The following is a 25,337-nucleotide window of genomic DNA, read 5'->3' as shown; positions in this document are numbered from 1 at the left end:
CAGAGAGGTCCCTCGCCCCTTCCAACATGTGAGGACGCAGTGAGAAGATGACCATCTATGTATGAACCACGAAGTGGGCCCTCACCATCCACCAAATTTGCCTTGATCTTGGACTTCCCAGCCTCCAGAAGTGTGAGACATAAACTTCTGTTGTTTATAAGCCACTCAATCTATCATATTCTGTTCTAGCAGCTGGAATGAACTACTGCATTTGGCCTTTGGGAAATTATTCTAGCCCAGCTTCATTTATGCTCTAGCACCAAAGGAAAAAGTCCTCTGTTTGCTCTTAGGAAGGAAGAGCAATGAATTAATAAAATAGATCCAGTAGGAAGAGAATGGATTAATAAGATAGATCTAAATGGGTAAATTTATCATTAGTGGAGTTTTATAAAATGTGGCTGCTACATTGGTTCTAAGAGTTACTTTAAATACAGGTCTGTTAAGTACAGCAAAATGGTTTGTGACATTTTCCTAATGGCCTCAAAGTAAATACTAGGGTTTTCATCTAAGTATGCTGCAGTTTTCATTATATGCCTGACAGTAAAAGTTATTTCTTTTTTGTTGTACTGCAGGAAAAGCCTATGCATAGATTAGTGCCCGATGAACACCAGTTAAAAGTGGTAAGGTTCCCAGGGCAAACTCATAAAGAGCCCGGGTAATGAGCCTCTGTGGTTAACTCAACCTCTCTCTTTCGTGGCTGAGGCATTTCAACATTTCCATTATGGCCAGCACATTCATTAACCAGTATAGAAAGCAAACAGGTTGCAAGAGACTGGACAGTCAAGTTTGTTCAATTCTGAAGAGTCCCCTTTGGGACCATTCAAATATCTGAAGCTTATGACCAACTGGGGTAGCCTTAGCATTGCAGAAGCCCTACTCAACTTTGTCCAGAGAAGGCCCAGATGTCCTGCCGCCTTTACCCTTCTAAAGCTGAAGCTGTGAAGGAATCAGAGGCTCTGAGATGTTTGACACTGACCAGGTCTTATATGGTCTTTGTATTCTCAGTGTCTGGCAAAGAAATGCTTTGGAACTGAACTGACCAGGAACCCTTGGGGCTGACATAAGTCATGGCAGATCCTAGATTCACATGAGCATTGAATTGAAGTGGAACAACTTGACCTACCAAATCTGTGTAGCTTGAAATCATCTTGATAAGCTTACATTACACACAGGATCTGTACCATCAGAAGATACTAAACAGCTGGGTTTTAATGAAGGCACAGTAACCCATGGCATGGCAAGTGGTTGCTAAATATTTTAAGTGTATTTTTAAATGGGAAAATACCTTCATAGGCTTGTGGGAAAAAGAAATCCCAGCCCAGGTGAGTTTTCTACCATGGGAAAAAGGTTAAAAGGCAGTACAAAAAAAAAAAAAAACCGAGGATGATTGACTAATTTCAGAAAGCAGATGTTGTAAACAATGACATGCTAACCACCAAAGTGCAAAACAGGTATGACTGCCTTCATAGAGATTATCTTGAGCATTGTTTTAATTTCATCATGCTGAAAAGAAAGGCATGTTTTCTTCTGTCCCAAGTTACAAACGCTTTCTCTTTTTTTTTTTTTTTTTTTTTTTGAGATGAAGTCTCACTCTGTCACCCAGGCTGGAGTGCAGTGGCACGAGCTTGGCTCACTGCAACCTCTGCCTCCCAGGTTCAGGCAATTCTCCTGCCTTAGCCTCCTGAATAGCTGGGATTACAGGTGTGTGTCACCACGCCCAGCTAATTTTTGTATTTTTAGTAGAGATGAGGTTTCACCATGTTGGTCAGGCTGGTCTCATACTCCTGACCTTGTGATCCACCCACCTCAGCCTTCCAAAGTGTTGGGATTACAGGCATGAGCCACCGTGCCCCGCCACAAACCCTTTTTCTTGAAAAATATTAATTGATCTTCCTTCTTTGTCTAATTATATGTCAAGTTCCCACAAAAAGTTAGTCTTCTTCTTTTTTTAAATTGCCCAGGCTGGAATGCAGTGGCATGATCTGGGCTCACTGTAATCTCTGCCTCCTGGGTTCAGGCCATTCTCCTGCCTCAGCCTCCCGAGTAGCTGGGAATATAAGCACCACCCACCAAGCCCAGCTAATTTTTGTATTTTTAGTAGAGACGGTGTTTCACCATGTTGGCCAGGCTGGCTTTGAACTCCTGACCTCAGGTGATCCACCCACCTTGGCTGCCCAAAGTGCTGGGATTATAGTTATGAGCTACCACGCCCAGTCAAAAAGTAAGTCTTTTAAACAGCACTTAAAATATTATTCAGTGAATATCTACCTGAGAAAAAAGGTGCACACTGTCTTCTATAAAGGACGGAGCACGATTTGGTGCTAGCATTAGTTCCTCTGCACTTGATTTTCTTCCCCTAACCACCACCTCACTATTAGTTCTCTGACTAATTGCTAGACCAGTGCATTGCCTCAGTTTTCGCCATAATAATACTGTCCATTCTTACAGGGTACTGCCAACTGCCCTAACCCAATGGTTTCTAATAACTGTTTATGTGAACAGCTCAGGGAGAGATTCCCTAACAAAAGTTCTAGAGTCACACTGGAGCCACGCCATGATCTATGTCTTACCAGCTGTGTGCCCTCAAGCCAGTTACTTAACCTGTGTCTCAATTTCCCCATTTGGAAAATGGAACAGTACTACCTGCCTCTTAGGCTTGTTGCAATGATTAAGACTCTTCACTAGAACTCCTGGAACAGTGCCTGGCACAAAGAAAGAGCTCAATAAGTATTCGCTCAGTATTGTCCTCCAAAGTTACTATCCTCATTTTAAAGCTGAGTAGATAGAGGCCCAGGGAGGTTGAATGACTTGCCCACTGTGTTTTAGCCATTTGATGGACACTCAGACCCAAGTGTGCTGGCCGAGACAGGGTGCTTGCCTGGGTTACTTACCTTTAGGTGAGTGGGAAATGCTCCTAAGTACAGTGTTGTGGGAAGAAAGGACTATATGATCATGATCAGTTTTGCATATTAAAGACTAGAGCTTCTAAGGGGAGATATAAGAAAGTCAATGAGGTAAACTCAAGTATTATTCTTCTTTTAACCTTTTCCTGGTGGAACTGTTCACAGTCATATTCATGTGATAAATAGTTACTGGTGCCTACTATGGGCTAGAAGTAGAATCTATGATAGGCATGGGGGTACAGCTGAGGACAGAAATAGACAGACGGGCTGGGCACAGGTGGTTCACACCTGTAATCCTAGCATTCTGGGAGGCTGAAGTGGGCAGATCACCTGAGGTCAGGAGTTTGAGACCAGCCTGGCAAACATGGTGAAATGCCAGCTCTACTAAAAATATAAAAATTAGCCGGGTGTAGTGGCAGGAACCTCTAGTCCCAGCTACTTGGGAGGCTGAGGCAGAAGAATTGCTTGAACCAGAGAGACCTAGGCTGCAGTGAGCCAAGATCACTCCACTGCACTCCAGCCTGGGTAACCGAGTGAGGCTCCATCTCAAAAAAAAAAAAAAAAAAAAAAAAAAAGAAAGAAAGAAAAGAAAAGAAGGCCCTGCTCTCACGATGGAGGAGATATTTGATATTTTCTGAGTCTGGGCCCAACCCTTCAATATATACTTTCTCTGCCAGGTACCTGCACATTTATATGGATGAGCAATACATAAGTCATGCAGAAAAATTGGTGTTATCACCACACCTCAGTAAGTAAATCTATGTGCTTAAACATGTTTTTCAGTATTTTGCTGTTGGTAATTTATAGCAAGTAAGATTTTAACATAGAGACTATTAAAAAAAATCTATTGAAGTTTACCCATTAAAGAGAGTATGCATCTTTAAGTCACTTACATAGGAGGATTTATGACTATCCTCATGATACTCCTTAGCTCATGGCATTTGAGGGATGCTTTCTTTCAGTTATAAGTACCTTCAGAGGTAGTTTAGAAACACACAAAAAATTCAATCTCATCTTTTTAATAGTGACATCTTGTTTTTGTTCAACATAGCATTTTCCAGCGTGATCACCCAAATCTGCAGAAAGTGGATTTGAATGCTTTTAAAAATAAAATTCATTTCCCCAAGATGAAAGTTTGCCACTCAATGGAATATTCTGACCAGTGTGTGCCAGGCTGTACCCGCAACTGAAAAAAGGGAGCTTGTGAAATTCATTGTTGTGAGATATTTGTGTGTAGCCTCCCATAATGACTATTGTTAATTTGGATAAGCCAGTCCCATTGTTTGTTAGAAAACCAGTCCCACTACTACTTCTATGCTATCTCGTAGATTATATAAAGCTCTTCCCTTCCCTTTTGGAAAATAAACTGTTTGGGCCGGGCATGGTGGCTTACACTTGTAATCCTAGGACTTTGGGAGGCTGAGTGGGAGGTCAGGAGTTCAAGACCAGCCTGACCAAAATGGTGAAACCTCGTCTCTACTAAAAATACAAAATTAGCTGGGAGGCTAGATAGGAGAATTTCCTGAACCCAGAAGGCGGAGGTTGCAGCGAGCTGAGATGGCACCAATTGCGCTCCTGCCTGGGTGACAGAGCGAGACTCTGTCTCAAAACAAACAAACAAACAAACTAACTAAACTTTTTGAGTGGGTACCTAATGTTCTTCACATGATATAATCTCTGAAACATCTCAGTTGGTGGGAATGATCATCACAGTAACTGGAAAAGTAGATTCTAATGTGGGTTGAAACCTTTGCTACTTGATATCATGCCTCAGAAGGGAAAATAAAAAAGAAAGAACAAGATTAAAGTCAAACTATTTGGGACCACTAAAGTACTGAAAAGAATAGCTGTTGGAAATTCCAAGCTCAATCAGTAAGTATTTCTTAAATATCAACACTTTATTCCTCAAATCATTTTCAAAACTAGTACTTCTTTTTATCCACCTAGAGGCAATGCAATTCTTCCATTCATATCTTCATGACTTGAAATTTTCAGAATAAAAGTCAACAAGATAAAAGTGTGAGAAAAAAATTAATAGAAAAGATTTAAAGAATCAGGCAGAAATGATGAAATGGTAAATGATGGACAAAAGAGTAGTAGAGAAAGGGAGGAAAATGGAGATTCTTTTTCACTTTCATTAAAGAATTATGGTAGAAAATGTCAGCAGTTTGTGATTTTCTTTTCTTTTTCTTTTCTTTTCTTTTTTAGAGACAGGGTCTTACTCTGTTGCCCAGGCTGGAGTGCAATGGCATGATCAGAGCTCACTGCAGCCTCAAAATCCTGGACTCAAGTGATCCTCCCTCCTCATCTTCCTGACTACAGTTGCATGCCACCATGCCTAGCTAAGTTTTAAAAAATTGTCTTGTAGAGATGGGGTCTCACTAATGTCGTCCAAGCTGGTCTCAAACTTTTGGGATCCAGTGATCCTCCTATTTCAGCCATCCAAAGTACTGGGATGTCAGGCATGAGCCACCATGCTCGGCCACCGGTTTTCAATGCATACATCAGTAAGTACTTCAATAAGCTGAAAAGCAACAGCAAGACTATTTGGCAAAGAGTACGTACGATTCATGAGATGAAAAACAGTGTAACTCTTTTCCCTCATGACACACACTTCTGGGAGCCTCCTTTATTCATAAAGACCACATCCCTATCATCAACTTTCCCAAAGTTTGAAATTTATGCATTTAATTTACACTTTCATACGTGACATTGTCCTTAGGAAGGATAGAAAGAGTAAAGAAAAAGAAACAATAACTGACATTATTTTTGTTGCTTTTCTCAAATGATTTAATCTCAACAAGTCATTTGAAAAGGCAGCAAAAATAATGTTAGTTATTATAACCAACCAAGAGTTGGTTCTATTCCTCTTTGAAAGGGAAAAAAATGAAACAAAAAAAGTTTCCCCATACTCAGATGCAGTAACTTTTCAACTTGCCCATGGTTCAGTACAGGGATGATTCAAACACTCCTTGGACATCTCTGGAGTATGCTTTTAACATCATCTCCCCTTATCTCCTCCACTACTGTTTACCCCTTCTCACCTTTTATACTTATTTCCTCCCAGCCACCCATCTAAACAGTTACCATTCATTGTAAATAGTTATTGTTCCTCACCATTAATAATAACTATTATTATTGTTAACTATTATGTTATTATATTAAATGTAACTGTTATTATATGAATAACTGCCATTATTATCAGTAATAAACATTGCCATGAACTACTTATCTGTAGGACGCAGGTAGGCAAATGGCAGGCAAATGACAGTGGACAGCAAAAGACACAAAACAGCCCATTTTCCTCCAGGCACATCCAATTCACTCCCCTATGGTGTATACACCCTTCCTGCACAGGTTGCCTTTCAGCCAATAGCAGCCACAATAAATTAACAATCAGTGCTGTCACTCAGATGATACAATGCACAGCTGGGTATAGCTGGGTAACTGGACTGCTAGCTCAAAGATCACCTTAAACCACTAGTACACACTTTAGAAATATAGTCATGTGCTGCATAACGACATTCCATGATGGTGGTCCTGTAAGATGGTAACACTGTATTTTTGCTGTACCTTTTCTATTTTTAGATACACAAATACTTACCATTGTGTTACAACTGCCTACAGTATTCAGTACAGTAGCATGCAGTACAGGTTGGTAACCTAGGAGCAGCTGGCTATGCCATATATCCTAGGTGTGTAGTGCTAGGCTATTTCATTTAGGTTTGGGTAAGTACATTCTATGATGTTTGCATAAGGATGAAATCTCCTAAGGACACACTTCTGAGAAGGTATCCCCATCATTAAGTGGTGTTTCACTATATAGAATTATGTCCTTCATATAATCCTGTATCACGTCATCAAGAAAATGAAAGAGGATGGTTAGAAATCCAGTATGAGACTGGGCATGGTGGCTCATGCCTGTAGTCACAGCACTTTGGGAGGCTGAGGTGGGCAGATCACTTAAGGTTGGGAGTTCTAGGCCAGCCTGGCTAACATGGAAAACCCCATCTCTACTAAAAATACAAAAATTAGCCAGGAATGGTGGTGTATGCGCCTGTAATCCCAGCTACTTGGGAGGCTGAGTCATAAGAATCACTTGAACCTTGCAGGTAGAGGTTGCAGTGAGCCAAGATCATGTCACTGCATTCCAGCCTCGGTGACAGAGTGAGATTCCATCTCAAAAAAATAAATAAAAGAAAAAGAAAAAAAAAAGACAAAAGAAATGCAGTATGGTATCCACTTGGTATGACTTAGGATGAGCTCTGTGGAGAGGAGAAAGATTGTTTTGTTCTTGCATAGGTGGTAATGTGGGGAGCTTCTTGGGGAAAATGTAAGAAATGTGGAATGTTAGGCAGGGGCTGGTCTCAGTGGCAGGAGAGAGCTGGTGGGAGCCAGGGTACAGAGGCTCATGTCCCCCCGGGACTGGCCAGCCCCAAGGACAGAGTGATAGGGCAGGTTCTCTCAGCCAGGCAGAGGGCACAAGGCGGGTGAAGTGATGGAGTGGTACTGCCCAGGCAGTGGCCATCTCTGGGCCTTATAAATCATGAAACCCTACTCCTTCATAGATGAGAAAACCAAAGCCCATTCTTGCTCACAGAGGGCAGTGGACAAGGAGGGGTTGAGCTTCCATCCTCTGATTTCCCAACTGCTATTCTTTCCCCGTGGCCCTAAGACCCTGGCTCCATGTTCTTACTTTCTGTTTCAGTAGAAGCATTTGTGTGCAGTAATCTCCATGCTGCATTTCTTTTAATTCTCAAGAAAATAATAAACAGTATTTACTTCTGTTGATTGTTGCCTGGTTTTTGGAGGCAGTGAGATTGATGGCATGATCTCAGCTGGAATCTCAGACTGTCCAATCACACACTGGGAAGATGGAAGTAAGTGTTCAGTAACCATCAAAACCACTATCAGAATGGTGAATTGTTTTGAGGGTGACCAGGACTAGGATCAGACCTCTTCAAGGCTGAATTATGCCTTGATAAAGTTGTGTAACTAAATGCAGTAAAATGAACAGGGGTTCTACATGCTGAATAGGCCTTGTAGAAGACTGGCTCTTTGAGGCACTTACACATTATTTTGCCACAAGAGATAAAGGAAGAGTAGACAGGATAAAAGCAGGTCAATAATAATGAGATGCCCACAGAGAAGAGTCCAAGTCTCTTGTATTAGTTTCCCAGGGCTGCCGTAACAAAGGACCACAAACTGGGTGGCTTAAAACAATGGACATTGATTATCTCACTGTTCTGGAGACTGGATATCTGATAGCAAGGTGTTAGCACGGCCACTTCCCTCAGACGGTTCTAGGGAACAATCCTTCTTTGCCTCTTTCAGCTCCTGGTGGCTCCAGGTGTTTGCTGGCTCACGGCAATATCACTCCAGTCTCTGCCCACCTTGGCCTTCATGTGGCTTTTCTGAGTCATATCCTCTTCTTACGAGGAAACCAGTCTACCCTAATTCTGGGATGGTTTCACCTTGAAATCTAACATAGTTTGCATATGTGTCCTCGCCCAAATCTCATGTTAAATACTATAAATTCCTGATGTTGGAGGTCAGGACTGGTGGGAGGTCACTGGACCATGGGTGTGGATTTCTCATGAATGGTTTAGCATCACTCCCTTGGTGCTATTCTCGTGGTAGTGAGTTCTCATGAGATCTGGTGGTCTAAAAGTGTATAGCACCTCCCACACTCGCTCTCTCATTTCTGCTCAGGCCATGTGATATACTTGCTTCCCTTCTTCCTTCCACCATGATTGTAAGTTTCCTGAGGCCTCCCCAGAAGCCAAGCATATGCCAGCACCATGCTTCCTGTATAGCCTGCAGAACCAAGAGCAATTAAGCTTCTTTTCTTTATAAATTTTTCAGTCTCGGGTATTTCTTTGTAGCAAGGCAAGAATGGGCCAATACAAAATTCTTAACTACATCTGCAAAAACTCTACTTCCAAATAAGGTCACATTCTGAGGTTGTAGATGGAGATTATTTTTGAGGGGACACTATTCAATTCACTGTTTTATTGGAACACCTCCAGAAACAACTTGAAGACTGGAACAATCAAGACAGTCCCTTTGATCTTGTTCACGAAAGTTAAGAGTCCTTAAAGGACTGGGTTGACTCAGAAAGTGGTTAAATAATACCTATGTCAGAAGCCACAGCATAATGTGTGTCTTTTGATTACTACGGTTTGAGTAGATATTGCAAAGAGCCGCAGACCACAGTGGCCTGTTGAGGCTGCCAGTGATCTCGAGATTAGTGTCCTACAGTCACAAAGCTCCTGACTCCTACCCACTAGATGATTACCACTCAGAAAAATCATCCTTTCCATGGGATTTTGCTACTATTGCCTTTTTATTTATTTGTTCATTTTTAGTGTTATAGGAAAGAAATGTATGTGAAAAGAAATATTAACTACTTGGTAATTTATGGATAGAACATGCTGATAGCAGGACTTGGCTTTATTTGTTTGCTAATATTTACATTTAAAAGACGTGAATTTATTTTATTTTATTTTTTATATTTAATTTTATTTAAAGTGTCAGGATATATGTGCAGAATGTGCAGATTTGTTACATAGGTAAAGATGCGCCATGGTGGTTTGCTGTACCTGTCAACCCATTACCTAGGTAATAAGCCCCACATGCATTAGCTATTTATCCTAATACTCTCCTTCCCCCAGTACCCCCGACAGGTCCTGATGTGGGTTGTTTCCCTCCCTGTGTCCATGTGTTCTCATTGTTCAGTTCCAAATTAAGAGTGAGAACATGTGGTGTTTGGTTTTCTGCTCCTGTGTTAGTTTGCTGAGGATAACAGCTTCCCGCTTGACCCATGTCCCTGAAAAAGGACATGATCTCATTCTTTTTTATGGCTGCATAGTATTCCATGGTGTATATGTAGCATATTTTAAAAATACCTGAATTTGTATTGAATTATAAATATTTTATATAATACAGATGGCAACCTACCTATCACTACTGATTAAATATGATTCTTCCTAAAAGCATGTAAGGTATTTATTCATATAAAGACATTTACTTGGATATTGAGTTTTTTTTTTTTTTCTGATTCATCTTTTATCCTTGAGTAAGGAGAACGTGAGGTGATATATACATATGTATACATGAATATCAATTAACCAACAAGTCTTCTAAGTCTCAGTTTAAAGGACCTTCCTATAGGAAGCCCTCCCTGCCTGACATCTTTATTAGATCAGTTGTGTTATTCTATGCTTCTAAAGAAACTGTTTTCCTCAATTCTGGCATTTATATTTTAATGTAATCACTAATTGTCTGTATTTCTCTGAAGACTGAATGAAGAGGCCTTGTTTTCTTGCTTACTGTGGAACCTAGAATAGCTCCTCACATGTATAAAAGGATGACACTGAATGAATGAGTGAAGAAAAAGCACTCAGAGAAGGATTACTTAGAAATCACACTGAGTCGGGATGTATTTAAACTTTCTGAAAACACAAAATGGATGCATGGGTATTAAGGTAATCCTTTTTTGTTAAATCCGATCACCTCAAATACCCTATTCCCCTAAATTACAGGCTGCATGTGATATTCTACTTGGCACTTAAAATCCATAAGCTAATTTTTAAAAATAACAAGTTGAGCATTTAGTAGATAATTTATAGACATTTTGCAACACAGATATGTTCTTTGGCAACAGAGAGGGATGCTGGGCTGGAATAATATGGGTAGTTATGCCTTACCTATGAAAACAGTCTTTGCTGGAGCAAGGGAGAGGATTTCCCAGGGCAAGCGCTCCCTAGAGCAGCCCAGATGGGAGGCAGAGGTCTGAGAAGAGTGAGCTCCTCTGCTGGATAAATTTAAATGTCTTTAGTTTTTAAGCACCCATTGACAGCTCTACCTTATGGTCAAGTTATGGAAAGCACAAGAGAAGCCTCGTCCCAGCCCTCAACATTCTCAGTAAAGGCTTTCAGCTCTGACCCTTCTGCAAAAGTTTTCCTTCACTGGACACAGACTCCTAAACATTTTAGAGAGGAGGAACTGCTGCATGTGGCTGAGAAAACAGATTCTTTTTCACCGCAGATGCCAAGTCTATGGATCCCGCTTACTACTCTGTAAGTCTTTGAGAGCATGGAAGATGTTATGAGTTGAATTGTGTTGCCCAAAACAAATACGTTGACATCCTCACTTCTAGTACATTAAAATGAGACCTCACTCAGAAATAAGGTCTTCAGAGAGATGAAAAAGTTACAACGAGGTAGTTAGGGTGGGCTGAAATGCAGTATGACTGGTGTCCTCATAAAAGGGGAAATCTGAACACAAACGACATGCACAGAGACTTCTGTGTATGTGAAGGAAAACAGGAAGAACGCCATGTGAAGATCAGGGAGAGATACTGTGTTGTGTCTACAAGGCTAGAGGTGGCATCACCAGAAGCATGAGGAGCAACAGAATGGATTCTCCCTCACAGCCTCCAGAAAGAATCCAACCTGCTGACACCTTGATTTCACACTTCCAGGCTCCAAGACTGTGAGGCAATAAAGTTGTATTATTTTAAGCCACCCACTTTGTGGCACTTTGCCATGGCAGCCCATACAGTAGGTGTCTGTGGCTTGCTTGTATCTTTCCTCAACAATAAGCACAATGTTTATTGAAAAGAAAAATGAATGCTCTAAGAGCTGCTGGAGTCACCTGAAAGTGAAGATTTGGGGACTGATGTTGGGCAAGAAAACCAAAACGACAGAAAACCCTGCAAAGTTGGTGAGGAAATTTAAATAGCATTGCTAATGTAAAGAAATGCTTTAACTAGGAGCATACAGTTGCCAAAATATCCAACGTCATCAAAATGCAAATGTAGCTGTATGGAATGGAACTTTGGATTATCTAGCCGTGAGGAAGCTGGGTGAAAAGTATACACAGTACACATGTTGAAATCAAGAAGTATAAAAAGCTTCCCACAAGTCTGTACAGGACCAAGTATGCCCATCCTCTGTGTTGTAGGTAGAGCTGGCATTTGCTTGAACAGTGGATAGTGATTCAAGTATCCATTTTGGTGGTGCAAAGTGCAGTGCAAGGGTCACTACCCTTAAAAAACGGACCCAATTTTGTATAGATGATATTTATAGTAAATAAAAATTGTCCTTTCAGAAAGGGTAGCCTTAGCTGCGTTTAACACCATCACCACAAGTTCTAGATAAAACACTACACCATACTTTCATTCTCTGTGCTGTAAGAAGCAAACAGAAACAAAATCACTTCCAGAGCAAAGTAAAATTGTACTAATGTGAAATTCAGAGTCTGAATGAGGGTCTATATGTCTCATTGATGACAACAAACATGAGAAAGGAGAGCGCCTTTTAGACATCAGAAGCCTGCATTCATCAAGAACCTGATGCTGAATCATCTGAGGGTAAATGAACCTTCCAAGATGGAAGGTTTAGAATGTCACAGACCAGTTGTTTCATCACCATCTGTAGGAATTCAGCCCGAGAGAGGCCAGTTTGCAGACAAACTGGAACATACACTAGAAGTACCGGGAGAGAGGGGGCACCTGGCAGTTTTCTGGGGAAGTGGTTTTCTGGAGAGGAAAGAAGATACAGAGGAAATGCGATGGTTGCACGCAATGATCTGAACAGCTTGTTCAGTATTACTTCGTCAGCTTAGAATGAGGACTAGCAATGAGTGAAAACTGAAGGATCAAAGTTCAGCTCATTTTATGAAAGAACTTTTTAATAGTTGAAATCTGCAGTGACAGGATATCCTGCCTGCCTGGGTGCAGGGTAGTGAGTACCCTGTGATGAGAGGTGCTCACATAGCAGACAGGTCATTGCTTGGAAGTGATGCTGCAGAGAACAATCAAGAGAGTGGCAGCTGGGTGGGGTGACCTCTAAGGTCCTGTCAACTCTGGGTTTCTACATCAATAGGAATTCTGAAAGATAAAGCAGAGAAAGGATTTAATTTTAATGTCTCTGACCAGCATACTTTCTTTCTACAGTTCTTTTGTTCTTCTTTTTTTTTTTTTTTTTTTTGAGACAGAGTCTTGCTCCCAGGCTGGAGTTGCAGTACCCAGGCTGATCACAGCTCACTGCAGCCTCAAACTCCTGAGCTCAAGCGATCCTCCTGCCTCAGCTTCCCAAGTAGCTAGGCATTACCAAGCCTGGATATTTTATTTTATTTTATTTTTTGTAGAAATAGGGTCTTGCTAATGTCTCCCAGGCTGCTCTCAAATTCCTGACCTCAAGTGATTCTCTCGCCTCGACCTCCCGAAGCTCTGGGATTACAGGCATGAATCATTGCCCTTGGCCTTGTTCTCCAATTTTATATGAAATTGATAGACCTTGGAATTGATTAAAGTGATTTAAATCATGTTTCTGGTACCAAATTTTGTGTCATGTAGTCATAAACTGCAGACTAAGAAAATGTAAAAATGCTGTCAGAATATCATGATGATGGCAAAAGTATAATATAATAATTAAGATGGAAAACACGATTTTACTCTATAAAATATATGCTGCCTTAAGCCTCAGACTTTTTTTTTTTTTTTTTTTTTTTTTTGAGACAGAGTCTCACTCTATTGCCTAGGCTGGAGTGCAATGGCGTAACCTGGGCTCACTGCAACTTCTGCCTCCCAGGTTCAAGCAATTGTCCTGCCTCAGCCTCCTAAGTAGCTGGGATTACAGGTGTGCACCACCACACCCAGCTAATTTTTTGTATTTTAGTAGAGATGGGGCTTCACCATATTGGCCAGGCTGGTCTCGAACTCCTAACCTTGTGATCTGTCTACCTTGGCCTCCCAAAGTGCTGGGATTACATGTGTGAGCCACTGCGCCTGGTCGATGATCATTTTTTAAAACCAATATGGAAGTCAACATGTCAGTGACACTTGGTAAAATTGTACTTTAAAGAAAATGATGTACATAGAAAGTCATTTTTAAAATGTCATGCATATAATGAAAGTTGCTTTTAACCAAACCAGACAACTTGACTGAACAATCATTTTGTGAAAAGTACTATGCCAAGCACTAAAAAAGGTAACATAGAGATATACAGTTTTATTTAAAAATTATAAAAACAGCATATGTTTTATGTTGAAATGTTTATATTAAAATCTTAATTTCATAGCATTATTGTCTTTGACCATAGTTTATAAGTAAATGAAATATATATGTCCTATCTTATGGTTCTAAGAGTCAGAGCTAAACAAAAAGATATAATCAGGGAAGCGGTGCTTTCTCCTCACACTACTACCTCTTTCCTATTCCACGCCACTTCCCCTAGGTAAACAATCTCCTGGATGCTCTCCAGGTCACGAATACTGCCTTTCCTGAATTTGTTCTGTAGGAAGCTGAGTAGTTCCAGGCAGGAGGAGTGTCCGTTGTGAGGAGTGAGGCTGGAGATAGTTACAGCCATACGCTTGGATCTTAGGCACATGATGCTCTCTGGGCATGCTGGGGCTGGGCCTCAAGCTGATGGATGGGGAGGCCTGTAAATCTATAGATAAGAAATCACCCCAAGTTTGCTTGAAAGGCAATAGGAGAGAGGCTGGAAAAGAAGACATGCTTTTTTGATGAAAAGAGCATTTTAGCGAGCAAATCCTGCATTAGCTGCAGTACAGAAATCCAGATTTAGACCTGGATCTTAAAACATACATGTATTTGCTCATTGGTACAAAAGAAATTCGGAAGAAAAACCACAAGACACTAAGGAGATGGCATGGAATGTGGACCGAGAACAAAGCAGAAATGCTGTCAGAATATCACAATGACAGTGTCAGCATAACATTCCAATTACATTTATAGTGTAATGGGAAAGAGGAAAGAGGTGGTGGTATGGTGAAGAACAGAAATGAGGTAGTAGGGGTCAGGAGGGAGCCACACTTCTCTGAGAAAACCGTTTTTTATAGCTCTGACTTTTATAAGCAGAGTAATATTTCACCCACCTGCCAAATACCCCAAACTCCACAAACAAAACAACTAGCATGTGGGGGAACCCAAATTTTAATACAGCAGTTTAACAAATGAACCGAACTTATCACAAATGGACAGTGTAAGCACACCAAAAGGAGTAAAGGGGAAAAAGGACTAACCTAGGTAACTTTGGTCAATAGTGTCTTCACTGAATATTTTAAAGCTTAAGACCAGAAAACTGTATGTAAAGGCTATAATTTAGTTAGTACATGTTTTTCTCAAAGGAGCATGAGTTAGCAGTCCTAAAACTATTTACATTAGGATCAGGCAAATAAGTCGATTGTAGATAATGACATCTGGGTTTCTCACTGTTAGGCAAAGAAGCTATAAATGAAAGAGGAAGGCTAGAATGAACTTTGACTGATAGACTGAAATTAGTGACACCATTATAAACACCCAGTATCAATTATATATATACACACAGAGAGAGATACAGAAATATAGATGTGTGTATATAACTGGGTTAGTCTACATACATGTATTCCCCAGTTCTGTCGACCGAGAGCACCTCATTCCAGTAGCAATAAGCATGCCTGGCACCCAGATTTTGGTTTCTAAACACCTTTCTCCAATAGAAGGAACCAGAGCTTCCTGAGGAAGTCATCAATTCTAGGCCTGTAGCAGGGAAAATACAAGATGAGTCTAGAATCTTTTTGATGCTAGAAAGTTAATGAAGTGTTCAAAAAAGATGGGTCTCCTTAGAGGGACACAAGAGCCAAACTGAAGGAACTCTTAATGGCCAAAGCTGGAACAGCATGAGCAACAAAACTGATAATGATACTACTGGATTATAAATGAAAGAGCAAGATACACCCATGAGTCCATACTGATATACTTAACCAATTGAATAAATACATAAAAAGGCAGAAAAGATGGCTCTTATTTGCAACAGAATTCCAGTGAATAAACGTGGAATAAAAGAGCAAAATAAAAAATCACTACTAAGCATAGCAGTTGCTGTAGTCAAAATCCACTGATGGATACTACAGTTAGTGGGTGTGAGTTTGGGAAGCAGCAGGAAATTTGCATAACCTCAAAGTATCTCTCTGCAAAATGTTTATTAGTCATAAAGTGAAAAATGGTAACTTTATAGTAAGAAACTTGGAAGAGACCACCTTAACCAAGCGATCAAGGTTAACATCACCAATAAGACATGTTGATATTACAAATTCTTTAAAGTGATGCATTGAGAAAGGTAATATAATGCATGTCGCATTTTTGCCAAAATTGAATAACCTTATCCTAATCTTGAGGAAACTTTACATGAACCTAAATTGAGGGATATTCTAACTAAGGAAGAGGTAACTGGGACTCTTCAAAAGTATGAAGGTCATGAAAACAAAGAAAGGCCGAGGAACTGTCACCAATTGGAGGAGACTAAGGGGGCATAGCCACTAAATGTAATGGGAGATCCTGGGTTGGATCCTGAAGTAGAACAAGGGCATTAGTGGAAAAATGGGTGAAACTGCAGCAAGGGCTCCAGTTCAGTGAGCAGTGTTATATTAGTGTTAATTTACTGGTTCCGAACATTGTGTCTTGGTTATATAAGATGTTCTAATTGGGGAAAACTAGGTGAGGGGGATATGGGAACTCTGTGCTATTTCTGAAACTTTTCTGCAAGTCCCAAATTAAATTGGATCAAAATAAAAAGTTAAAAAAAGAAAATAATTCTGCAAGTTTAATTAGTTCACTAGAATCATTTACGTCTCTGTGTGTGCACGTGTGAGTGAAGTATGTCCTCGAATAACTTCTCAGTGAAATAAAATATCGAAGACTGCCATGTTTATATCAGGTATTTTGACAAATACCCTTACTCCATTAATTATATTATATTGTTCTAATAAGCTTAGTTGTTGTTTTGATACTTAGACTGCATTCTAAAGCTCCAAAACTAAAGTTAGGTTTATTTGTAGACATAATAAGCTGTACTTTTTTCCTCCTTGGGGATTTAGGAAATCTGTTTTTTTTTTTTTTTTTTTCGAGACGGAGTTTCGCTCTTGTTACCCAGGCTGGAGTGCAATGGCGCGATCTCGGCTCACCGCAACCTCCGCCTCCTGGGTTCAGGCAATTCTCCTGCCTCAGCCTCCTGAGTAGCTGGGATTACAGGCACGAGCCACCAGGCCCAGCTAATTTTTTGTATTTTTAGTAGAGACGGGGTTTCACCATGTTGACCAGGATGGTCTCGATCTCTCGACCTCGTGATCCACCCGCCTCGGCCTCCCAAAGTGCTGGGATTTTTTTTTTTTTAAATTATACTTTAAGTTCTGGGCAGAATGTGTAGGTTTGTTACACAGGTATACACATGTCATGGCAGTTTGCTGCACCCATCAACCTGTCATCTACACTAGCTATTTCTCCTAATGCTACTCCCTCCCCCCACCAAACCCTCTGACAGGCTTCAGTGTGTGATGTTCACCGCCCTGTGTCTCTGTGTTCTCATCATTCAACTCCTCGGGAAGACCTTCTTGAGGAAAGCACATTGGCAGTGAGAGGCCAAAGTCTGAGCAGGAATCAGCTGGGGACAGAGTGGGACAGTGGCATTTTAGCAGATGGGCTGCCGCTATGAATCTCCAGTAGGAACTTCCAGAGGAACTGCCAGTCTGAGTGAAATGGAAAACACTTTGGCTTGCTCTGGGAAGTAGAAAAAGGCCAGAAGAGCAGGAATTAGGTGGTCTGAGATAAGGCTGAAGAGACAGGCAGGAGTTGGCCACACAGGATCTTGTAGAAGAACTGAGAATGATTCCAAGAAAAGTAGAAACCTCTGAAGGGCTTTGAGCAGAGGAGACACATGACCTGAGAAGTTACTGTCTCCCACTCTCCCTTGGTGACTTTAAACGCTTGTTTATATTATGCTAACCATGGTTCTTTATTTTCCCTGAGGACAAGATATGGGAATGGCCAACAGGGCAGCGTTTGATAAGCCACAGGGATAAACCTCCCTGTGAAATTCTGTCCCTGGAGGGGTCCGAGAAAGAATGACAGTGTATTGGACCTGCCTTGAGGGAGCTGCATAGACCTTCTGAATTCCATTACAAGTTTATCTGAAATGAAATACCAAGATTTCCCTACAAGGTTCACGACATGGTGAGTTCCCCGCCCCCCCTTTGGATGTTTGGTTATTTTACAGCCTGATCTGGCACTGAGCTGAGAGATGAAAATTTTTAAAAGTTCAAAAAATGAAAGCATTAGAACATTAATCTACTTGAGAGTGGCAAAGTCACAGAAGCCTTAGAAAGTCCATGTTGTACAGTAGACATTGCAGATAATCCTTCAGGTAAGAACAGGTAGTATCCAGGTAAGTACATACATCTTCTAAGGTGGTCCTCCCAGCAGTCCTTAGACCTTAGCCCAAAGACCCAGGAGAGGACAGGAATACCCCGAGAAGAGGTAACAAAATACCCATGTCTCTTGGGTCAGAAAAGAGTTCTTATTGTTTGTTCTGCAAATTTTTTTTGAAGTCAAGAATATTACTACCTGCTAATGTCAGCACCCAACAATTTTATTTCTCTCTCTCTTTTTTTTCAGAGACAGGGTCTCATCTTTGCCCAGGCTGGAGTTCAATGGTGTGATCATAGCTCAGTGCAGCCTGGAACTCCTGGGCACAGGGAGTAACTAGGAAAATAGGTGCTTGCCACCACATCTGGCTGGTTTTTAATTTTTTTAATTTTTAGTATAGACAGGGGTCTCACTATGTTGCCCAGGCTGGTCTCAAACTCCCGGCCTCAAGCGATCCTCCCACCTATGCCTCTGTCTCCCAAAGCGTTAGGATTACAGGTGCGAGCCACAGCACGGAGCCTTCTCCGGTTAAAAACAAAAACAAATTTCTGTCTGCTAGTCGCAGGTTCAATACTTGCACGTCAGTCACCTCTTTCCATTCAGCTTACCTGGGGATATTAAAAGTGAAAATAACTATAATTTCTTATTAATTTAGAAGATAAAATATTTTATGTGTAATAGTTATTATTCAAAATCTTTCCAAGATCTGTGTGCATACTTTTCCTGCCGTTGCAACATTTGAACTTAACTTTTTCTTTAACCACCAAGGACTCCAGTTTCACCGTCAACTTTCTTCCTGCATTCACTCTTATTGTTCAGTTCTGGATTAAAAGAGCAGGGCCTGAATCAAGCGTCTACAAAGTACAGTATTTAGAGAAGCTTTGTTGCTGTTTTTAAAAATAATTTTTTAAAAGAGGGATCCTGGATATCTTTTTAAAAAAATCTTTTTCTCATATACGAGAAATACAGGGGTGAAAAAGTAATCATATTAATGAATCATTCTGGTTTACTGAATTCCAGTTGGTAGAGAGTTTAAACAACCAAACCAAAGGAAGAGCTCTTCAGTTAACTTTTGAACTTTAAAAAATTTAAAAACTTTTAAACGAATTAAAAGTTGTCTTATTTCTGAAAAATCAAAGAGCGCGATCTGTACACGGTCATAATTGCAAAGGAAACCACGGCGTGGCCAGGGCAGGAGAACTTACTTTAGAAGCTGCGTTTTTCCAGTCTTTCTAGATCCCGTTCCTTCGGGGCTTTCGCGGAGTTTGGTTTTTAAAGCGCGGGCCTCGTGGCGCGCGGCTTCCAGGACTGCGGGGCCCAGCGGCCGAGACGCGGAATGCCCAGGGGTCCCTCGGCGCGGCCGCGGCGGCGGTAGCGGGAGCCTGCGACGTGCACACGAGGGGCCCCGCGCGGTTACCCTCCCCGACCGCTAGTCACAGGCTGTGGGCACCCCGCAGAGCGCCCCCCGCCGAACTCCTTCACCACAATCCTCGGGACCGAAAGTGCGGGGCGCGGAGTCCTGCAAACTTGACCCCGAGGCCAGATGCGCGAGGCGGCGGCGACTGTCCCCGCTGCTTCCCGAAGCCCCTGGGCGGTAAACTCCGGCCTCCGCGCACCTCGCCCTCCGCCCGCCGGAAAGCGAAACCCGGCCGGCGGGCGGGAGGGCAGAGCTCGGCCGCGCGCGCAGCCTGGCGGGGCCCCGGCCCGGGGACGTCCCCGACCCGCACCTGGCGGCAGGACCCACCTACCTGCCAGTCCCCACGGCGCCGCCACCAGCAGCAGCAGCGGCGGCAGCAGCAGCGGCCGCAGGGCCGGGCGGCCGGGAGCCCGCATGGGCCGCGGGGCCTGGTCACATTTCGGGGCGCAGCCGACGGCTCCGTCCCACGCCTGCTGAGGACAACCGCGGCAGCGCGGCCTCCCCTCTGCGCCCGGGGCTCCGCGCGCCGCGCTCCTGGCGACCCGAGGCCCAGGGCGGAGGCGCCGCGGCCACGCCCCCCCGGGCTTCCGCGGGAACCGAGGGCGAACGACTCGCGGAGCCCCCACGCGCGCACTTCCGCCTACCCGGCTGGATGGCAGCGTGAGGGCAGTTCTCGTGGATTTATAGTCCCCAGCCATTCGGCTGTCAGTCCGGAGAGTCTGAGAGTTTCCATCTCTCGGGGTACATGCCCAGACCAACCCGGTCACTCCGCACGTAAAACCTCCCTCTGGTAATGAGCGAGGGGAGGGCATTGCAAAGAGATTCTGGTAGTCAAGCCTGTCTGATGGTCACTTAAAGTTCCATACTGGAAGAAGGGTGAAATGGAGAGTTATTTCTCAATATACTGTTAGGCACTCAGCCGTAGATCTTACAGTCATGCATCATTTGAGATGACAGGATTACCTCCAGAGAAATGCGTCTTAGGCGAATTTGTGTGAATATCTTAGACACACCTATATGGTATAGCCTCTTACACGCCTAGGCTATATGGTATAGGCTGTTGCTCCTAGTCTACAAACTGGTACAGCATGTGACCGTGCTGAATACTGCAGGCAACTGTAACACAATGGCAAATATCTGTGTATCTAAACATATCTAAACATAGAAAACGTACAGTAAAAGTACCGTATGAAAAATTTTAAAAATAGTGCACCTGTATAGGGCACTTTCCATGAATGGAGCTTGCAGGACTGGAAGTTGCTGAGTCCGTGAGTGGTGAGTGAATGTGAAGGCCCAGGACATCACCGTGCACTGCTATAGGATTTATAAGCACTGCAGTACACTTAGGCTATGCTAAATTTATGAAAAAACTTTCTTCAATAATAATAAATTAACCGGCGGGGCACAGTGGCTCAAGCCTGTAATCCCAGCACTTTGGGAGGCCGAGGCGGGTGGATCACGAGGTCAACAAATCGAGACCATCCTGGCCAACATGGTGAAACACCATCTCTACTAAAAATACAAAACATTAGCTGGGCATGGTGGCATGTGCCTGTAATCCCAGCTACTCAGAAGGCTGAGGCAGGAGAATTGCCTGAACCCAGGAGGTGGAGGTTGCAGTGAGCCGAGATCGTGCCATTGCATTCCAGCCTGGGTAACAAGAGCGAAAATCTGTCTCAAAAAAAAAATAAAAATAAAAAATAAAAAATAAAAAATTAACCTTAGCTTACTATGAGTGTTTACTTTCTACTTTTAAATTTTTTTAACTGTTTTTCTTTCTCTCTTTTTTTTTTTTTTTTTTTTTTTTTGAGGCAGAGTCTTGCTCCGTCACCCAGGCTGGAGAGCAGTGGCTTGATCTCGGCTCACTGCAACCTCTGCCTTCAGGGTTCAAGCGATTCTCCTGCCTCAGCCTCCTGAGTAGCTGGGACTATAAGCGCGTGCTATCACATCCAGCTAATTTTTTTGTATTTTTCATAGAGACAAGGTTTCACAGTGCTGGCCAGGCTGGTCCTGAACTCCTAACCAGGTGATCTGCCCACCTTGGCCTCCCCAAGTGCTGGGATTATAGGCGTGAGCCACTGTGCCTGGCCTAAACTTTTTGACTTGTAATAACATTTAACTTAAAACACAAACACATTGTGCAGCAGTGTGAAAATATTTTTCTTTGTATTATTTCTATGAGCTTTTTCTAATTTTAAATTTTTCACTTATTTATTTTACTTTTTAAACTTTTTTGTTATCAACTAAGGCACAACCACACACACACACATTGGCCTAGGCCTGCACAGGGTCAAGATCATCAGTGTCACTGATGCCACCTCTGCATCCGGTCCTCTTGGAAAGTCTTTCAAGACAACAGGAGCTTTTCAGCTCCACTATAATCTTATGGGACCATCTTTGTATATGCGGTCCGTTGTTGACTGAAAAGTCGTTATTTGATTTCATTCACCTCTCACAGCCTGCAGTTAGGTCCTGGCCCACTTTTCAGATGAGGCAAGGGAAACTTAGAAAGTCCAGCAATCAGCGTGAAGGCCCCCAAACCTGTAAGCAGCCTGTGAGCAGTGGTGTGTGGACTTCCACATAAGGCTGAGTTCTAGTTTCACGCTCTTCTTCATAATCCGAGTGGGGAAGAGTGCAATTAAGAGCTAAGTCTTGAAATACTATATGAAAAATCTGAGAAAGGCTCTCAGCTTTGTACCTTTCTAGGTGGTTCTAAAGGTTGGGCACAGCCAGAAAATAGAGAGATACACCATTTACTTCAGCTGTGTTCCGTCTCTTTTGCCCTTAAATGCCTGTTTTCAAATGCTCCAATAAAGGGTAACGGCACTCAAATTAGAGCAACTATTGTTTTCTTTTTCTTAAAAAGGGGGAGTCTTCAGTATTAACAAAGCATCTTTTTGGTGAGGAGGGAGTAAGGAGATAGGGCATGGGGCAGGGTTTTCTGAGCCTCCTAAATATGCTACTTTCCCCTTCCTAAAAGATTTGAAAACAGAGGAGGAATTCAGGTCAGAGGGCTCCTTAGGCTGGAACATTAGCTTTGTAGTGCCCACGTGAGGCCTCTGCAAACCTCTGTCCTTGTTAGCTGACTCTCCTTTCCACCAAAAGGGGCCGTCAAGGAATCCTGAACACTGGAGGAGGAAAGAAGGAACGTGCTTCCTATTTCTTTGCTGTTCTTGTCCTAGTGCCTCTTTACCCTGGCAGGGACAGCTAGTTCCAGTAGCAATTGTTCCCAGTTTCCAGCTTCTTCCCGTACTCCCAGAATCAGCCTCACTGCATCTCCTGAGAAATACCAGCACTGGGAGGCTCTGCTTCCAGGATCTAACCCCCACGTCTGCCCTTTGTTCCTTTAGCCCTGAGGGTGGTAGTTGCTTCTAGTAGTCACTCTGTCTGTTTCAATCTCAGTATCCCCTTTTAACTTTTTTGGGACTCCAACATCTGTTTAACCAATTCCCTATAGCAATAGCAAATTCTTTCTGTTGATACAACTAGTGTGGTTTCTGTTTTCCCAACTGGACTCTTATTGATTCAATTGTAATTCCAGAACATTTTAGGAAGGACTCTGTGTGATCAGTACATTTCTCGATAATACCTTGAGTTGCTGTTGTTCTTCCTTTTAAATTATAATTTTTTTTGTTTACTTCCATCATTATGATCTTAAGTCTTGTGGGTTAAATAGGATAAAAAATTAGCTCAATATATTGTAGACCTAATCATGAAAGCTAAAGCTAAACCATAACATTTTCTCAAGTGTAAGAGGCAAATAAGGAAATTATTAAAAGCACACACTTTGAAATTAGATGAACCATTGAGGTTCCAGTTTCTGTTGCTTATTAAAAGAATGACCTGTCCAAGTTTGTCTCCTTGTTTTGAAACTCGGGGTAGTGTGACTAACTCTCAGAATTGCTGTAAGGATTGAAGGAGGTGGTTAGTAAACGTAAGTTTCTTAGCTAGGATCTGACTCAAAGAAAGAATTCAGTAACTTCATATTATGAGTGTGTATTATCCTTGAAAATCATTTAGGAGTTAAACTAGGGCAGAAAATATTGATTTATTTTTGTCTGTGGTATTAGTGTTTGGGGTGGGAGGTAAGGGTATATTTAAATAGGTAAATAGCATAAATTTTTGCTACAAAAGTGTTTGGGGCCAATCGTTTTTGGATATATCAACTTTTGTATGCATTTCTGTTCAAATATGAACTGTTTAGGTCCTTCAAGAGGCTAAAGCAGACCCATACAAAGCCTTCCCTTGTCTCCTAAGCGTTTTTAACTTGAACAGTGACATTTCATTATTTCACCAAGTTTTCCTCCAGCCAGGAAGTGGGAACAGGGTAGGGGATTGGGTAACTGTGACTTGGAGTTTCTTCCCCTGTAAGTGGGGTGTCACTTGTTTGAGAACATGTGACATGTTTTCTGCACGCCTCTCATCCCCTCTCTCCTTACCTCTTCAAGTTCCACTTGGTACTTGTCAGAAGGCAGTCAAAATTTTACCAGTAAGGCTTGTCTTTTATATGTTAACAAACTCACCATTCTGTCCTCTGAATGCCTAGGTGTTCTACAGGATGAGTGTGACCTGAGAACTTGCCAGGTATTCAGCTGATGTTTCCCATGCTTTGAAATAAAGAGTGGAGTCACAGCTTTTCTTTTGTTTTGCACCTGTGACCCAGAACTCACCATAGTGAGTTTCCTTAGTACCTTTAAATCTAACCTCTTACCCACCTCTGTTAATTTTTGGAAGCAGCAGGCCTGGTTCCTACCATCTAAGCCTTCCCAGGCAATATAACCTTAAGTGTGTTCTTCAGAGACTTTTGAAATGATGTTTTTGAATTGATGTTTTTTTCTACTTCTCAACTTTACAACTCCTCTTGCCATAATTTACCGTATTGAGATTTTACTTTTGTGGAGCCTGATGTATAGGATTTCCAGGCTTCCTGATTAAAAAGTCCATAAACCACTTCTCCTTACCTCCCACCCCACCCCAAACACTAATATCACAGACAAAAAATAAAAATTTTCGATTCTAGTTTAGTTCCTGAATGGTTTCCAAGGATAATACATATTAATAACATGAAGTTACTGAATTCTTTCTTTGGGTCAGATCCTAGCTAAGAAATTTACTAACTACCTCCTTCAAATACTACAACAATTCTGAGAGTTAGTCACATTACCCCAAGTTTCAAAACAAGGAAGCAGAGCTGGACAGGTTGTGCCTTTAATAATCGACAGAAGCTGGAAACTAAATGCTGGTTCATCTAATTTCAAAGTTTGTGCTTTTAATGACTTCCTTATATGCCTCTTACACTTGAAAAAATGTTATGGTTTCGCTCTATAATTAGGTCTACAATACATTAAGCTAATTTTTGTCTATGGTATGAGAAAAGAGTAGAGTTTATTTTTTTTCATATGGATGTCTTAATGATTTTTGAGGTCTAAACTGTAAAAGAGCATGAATATAATTGCCAAAGGCCAAATATTCAGCATACTTAATGAATTGCTTCAAACAAATTAAAAACAAAAGAAAAAGACAATCTAATATTGAGTTTATACAGGTTACACACCACTTAGTTGCCACTGATGTCTTCTGAGAAATGAAGACAAACCCTGGCTCCCTAAAATCAACACATTTCTTGGAAAGTAAATTAATTCTCCCAGGAAGGCAAAAGGGAAAGTACCTACCCTGGAATATGAGCATTTGGCGATAGCAGGGAGACAAATTTTACTACTCTTTGAATGAGACTAGATGGCTCCAGGCCTAACACCCTTGCAATGTGAGAAGCGAATGACTCTGTGGAAGAGGAGAGAGTTTATGGCA

At 41.9% G+C, this 25,337-nt stretch overlaps 1 protein-coding gene across 5 annotated transcripts in view; it reads right to left on the bottom strand.

The window, feature by feature from the left end:
• Window positions 1–20,280, bottom strand: part of IL20RA (interleukin 20 receptor subunit alpha) — a 39,078-nt gene extending 18,798 nt beyond the window's left edge. For 2 of the 5 annotated variants that reach the window (XM_074397394.1, XM_074397395.1), the window contains exons 1-2: window positions 19,861–19,923; window positions 19,318–19,494 (exon numbers count right to left, since the gene is read on the bottom strand). Coding sequence is in view for 2 of the 5 variants with exons in the window: in XM_074397393.1 (XP_074253494.1) it covers window positions 19,861–20,227 (367 nt within the window). In the remaining 3 variants the exon portion in view is untranslated. Of the gene's footprint in view, window positions 1–19,317; window positions 19,495–19,860 lie in introns of all 5 variants that reach the window. The other 3 variants (XM_074397393.1, XM_039467887.2, XM_039467889.2) reach the window with 2 other exon arrangements.
• Window positions 20,281–25,337: the final 5,057 nt, after the last annotated feature.

This window comes from Saimiri boliviensis, chromosome 4 (assembly GCF_048565385.1).
Source record: "Saimiri boliviensis isolate mSaiBol1 chromosome 4, mSaiBol1.pri, whole genome shotgun sequence".
NCBI classification, from domain to species: domain Eukaryota; kingdom Metazoa; phylum Chordata; class Mammalia; order Primates; family Cebidae; genus Saimiri; species Saimiri boliviensis.
The sequence above is the reverse complement of the archived record's forward strand: the minus strand, read 5'-3'. Positions and strand labels throughout refer to the sequence as shown.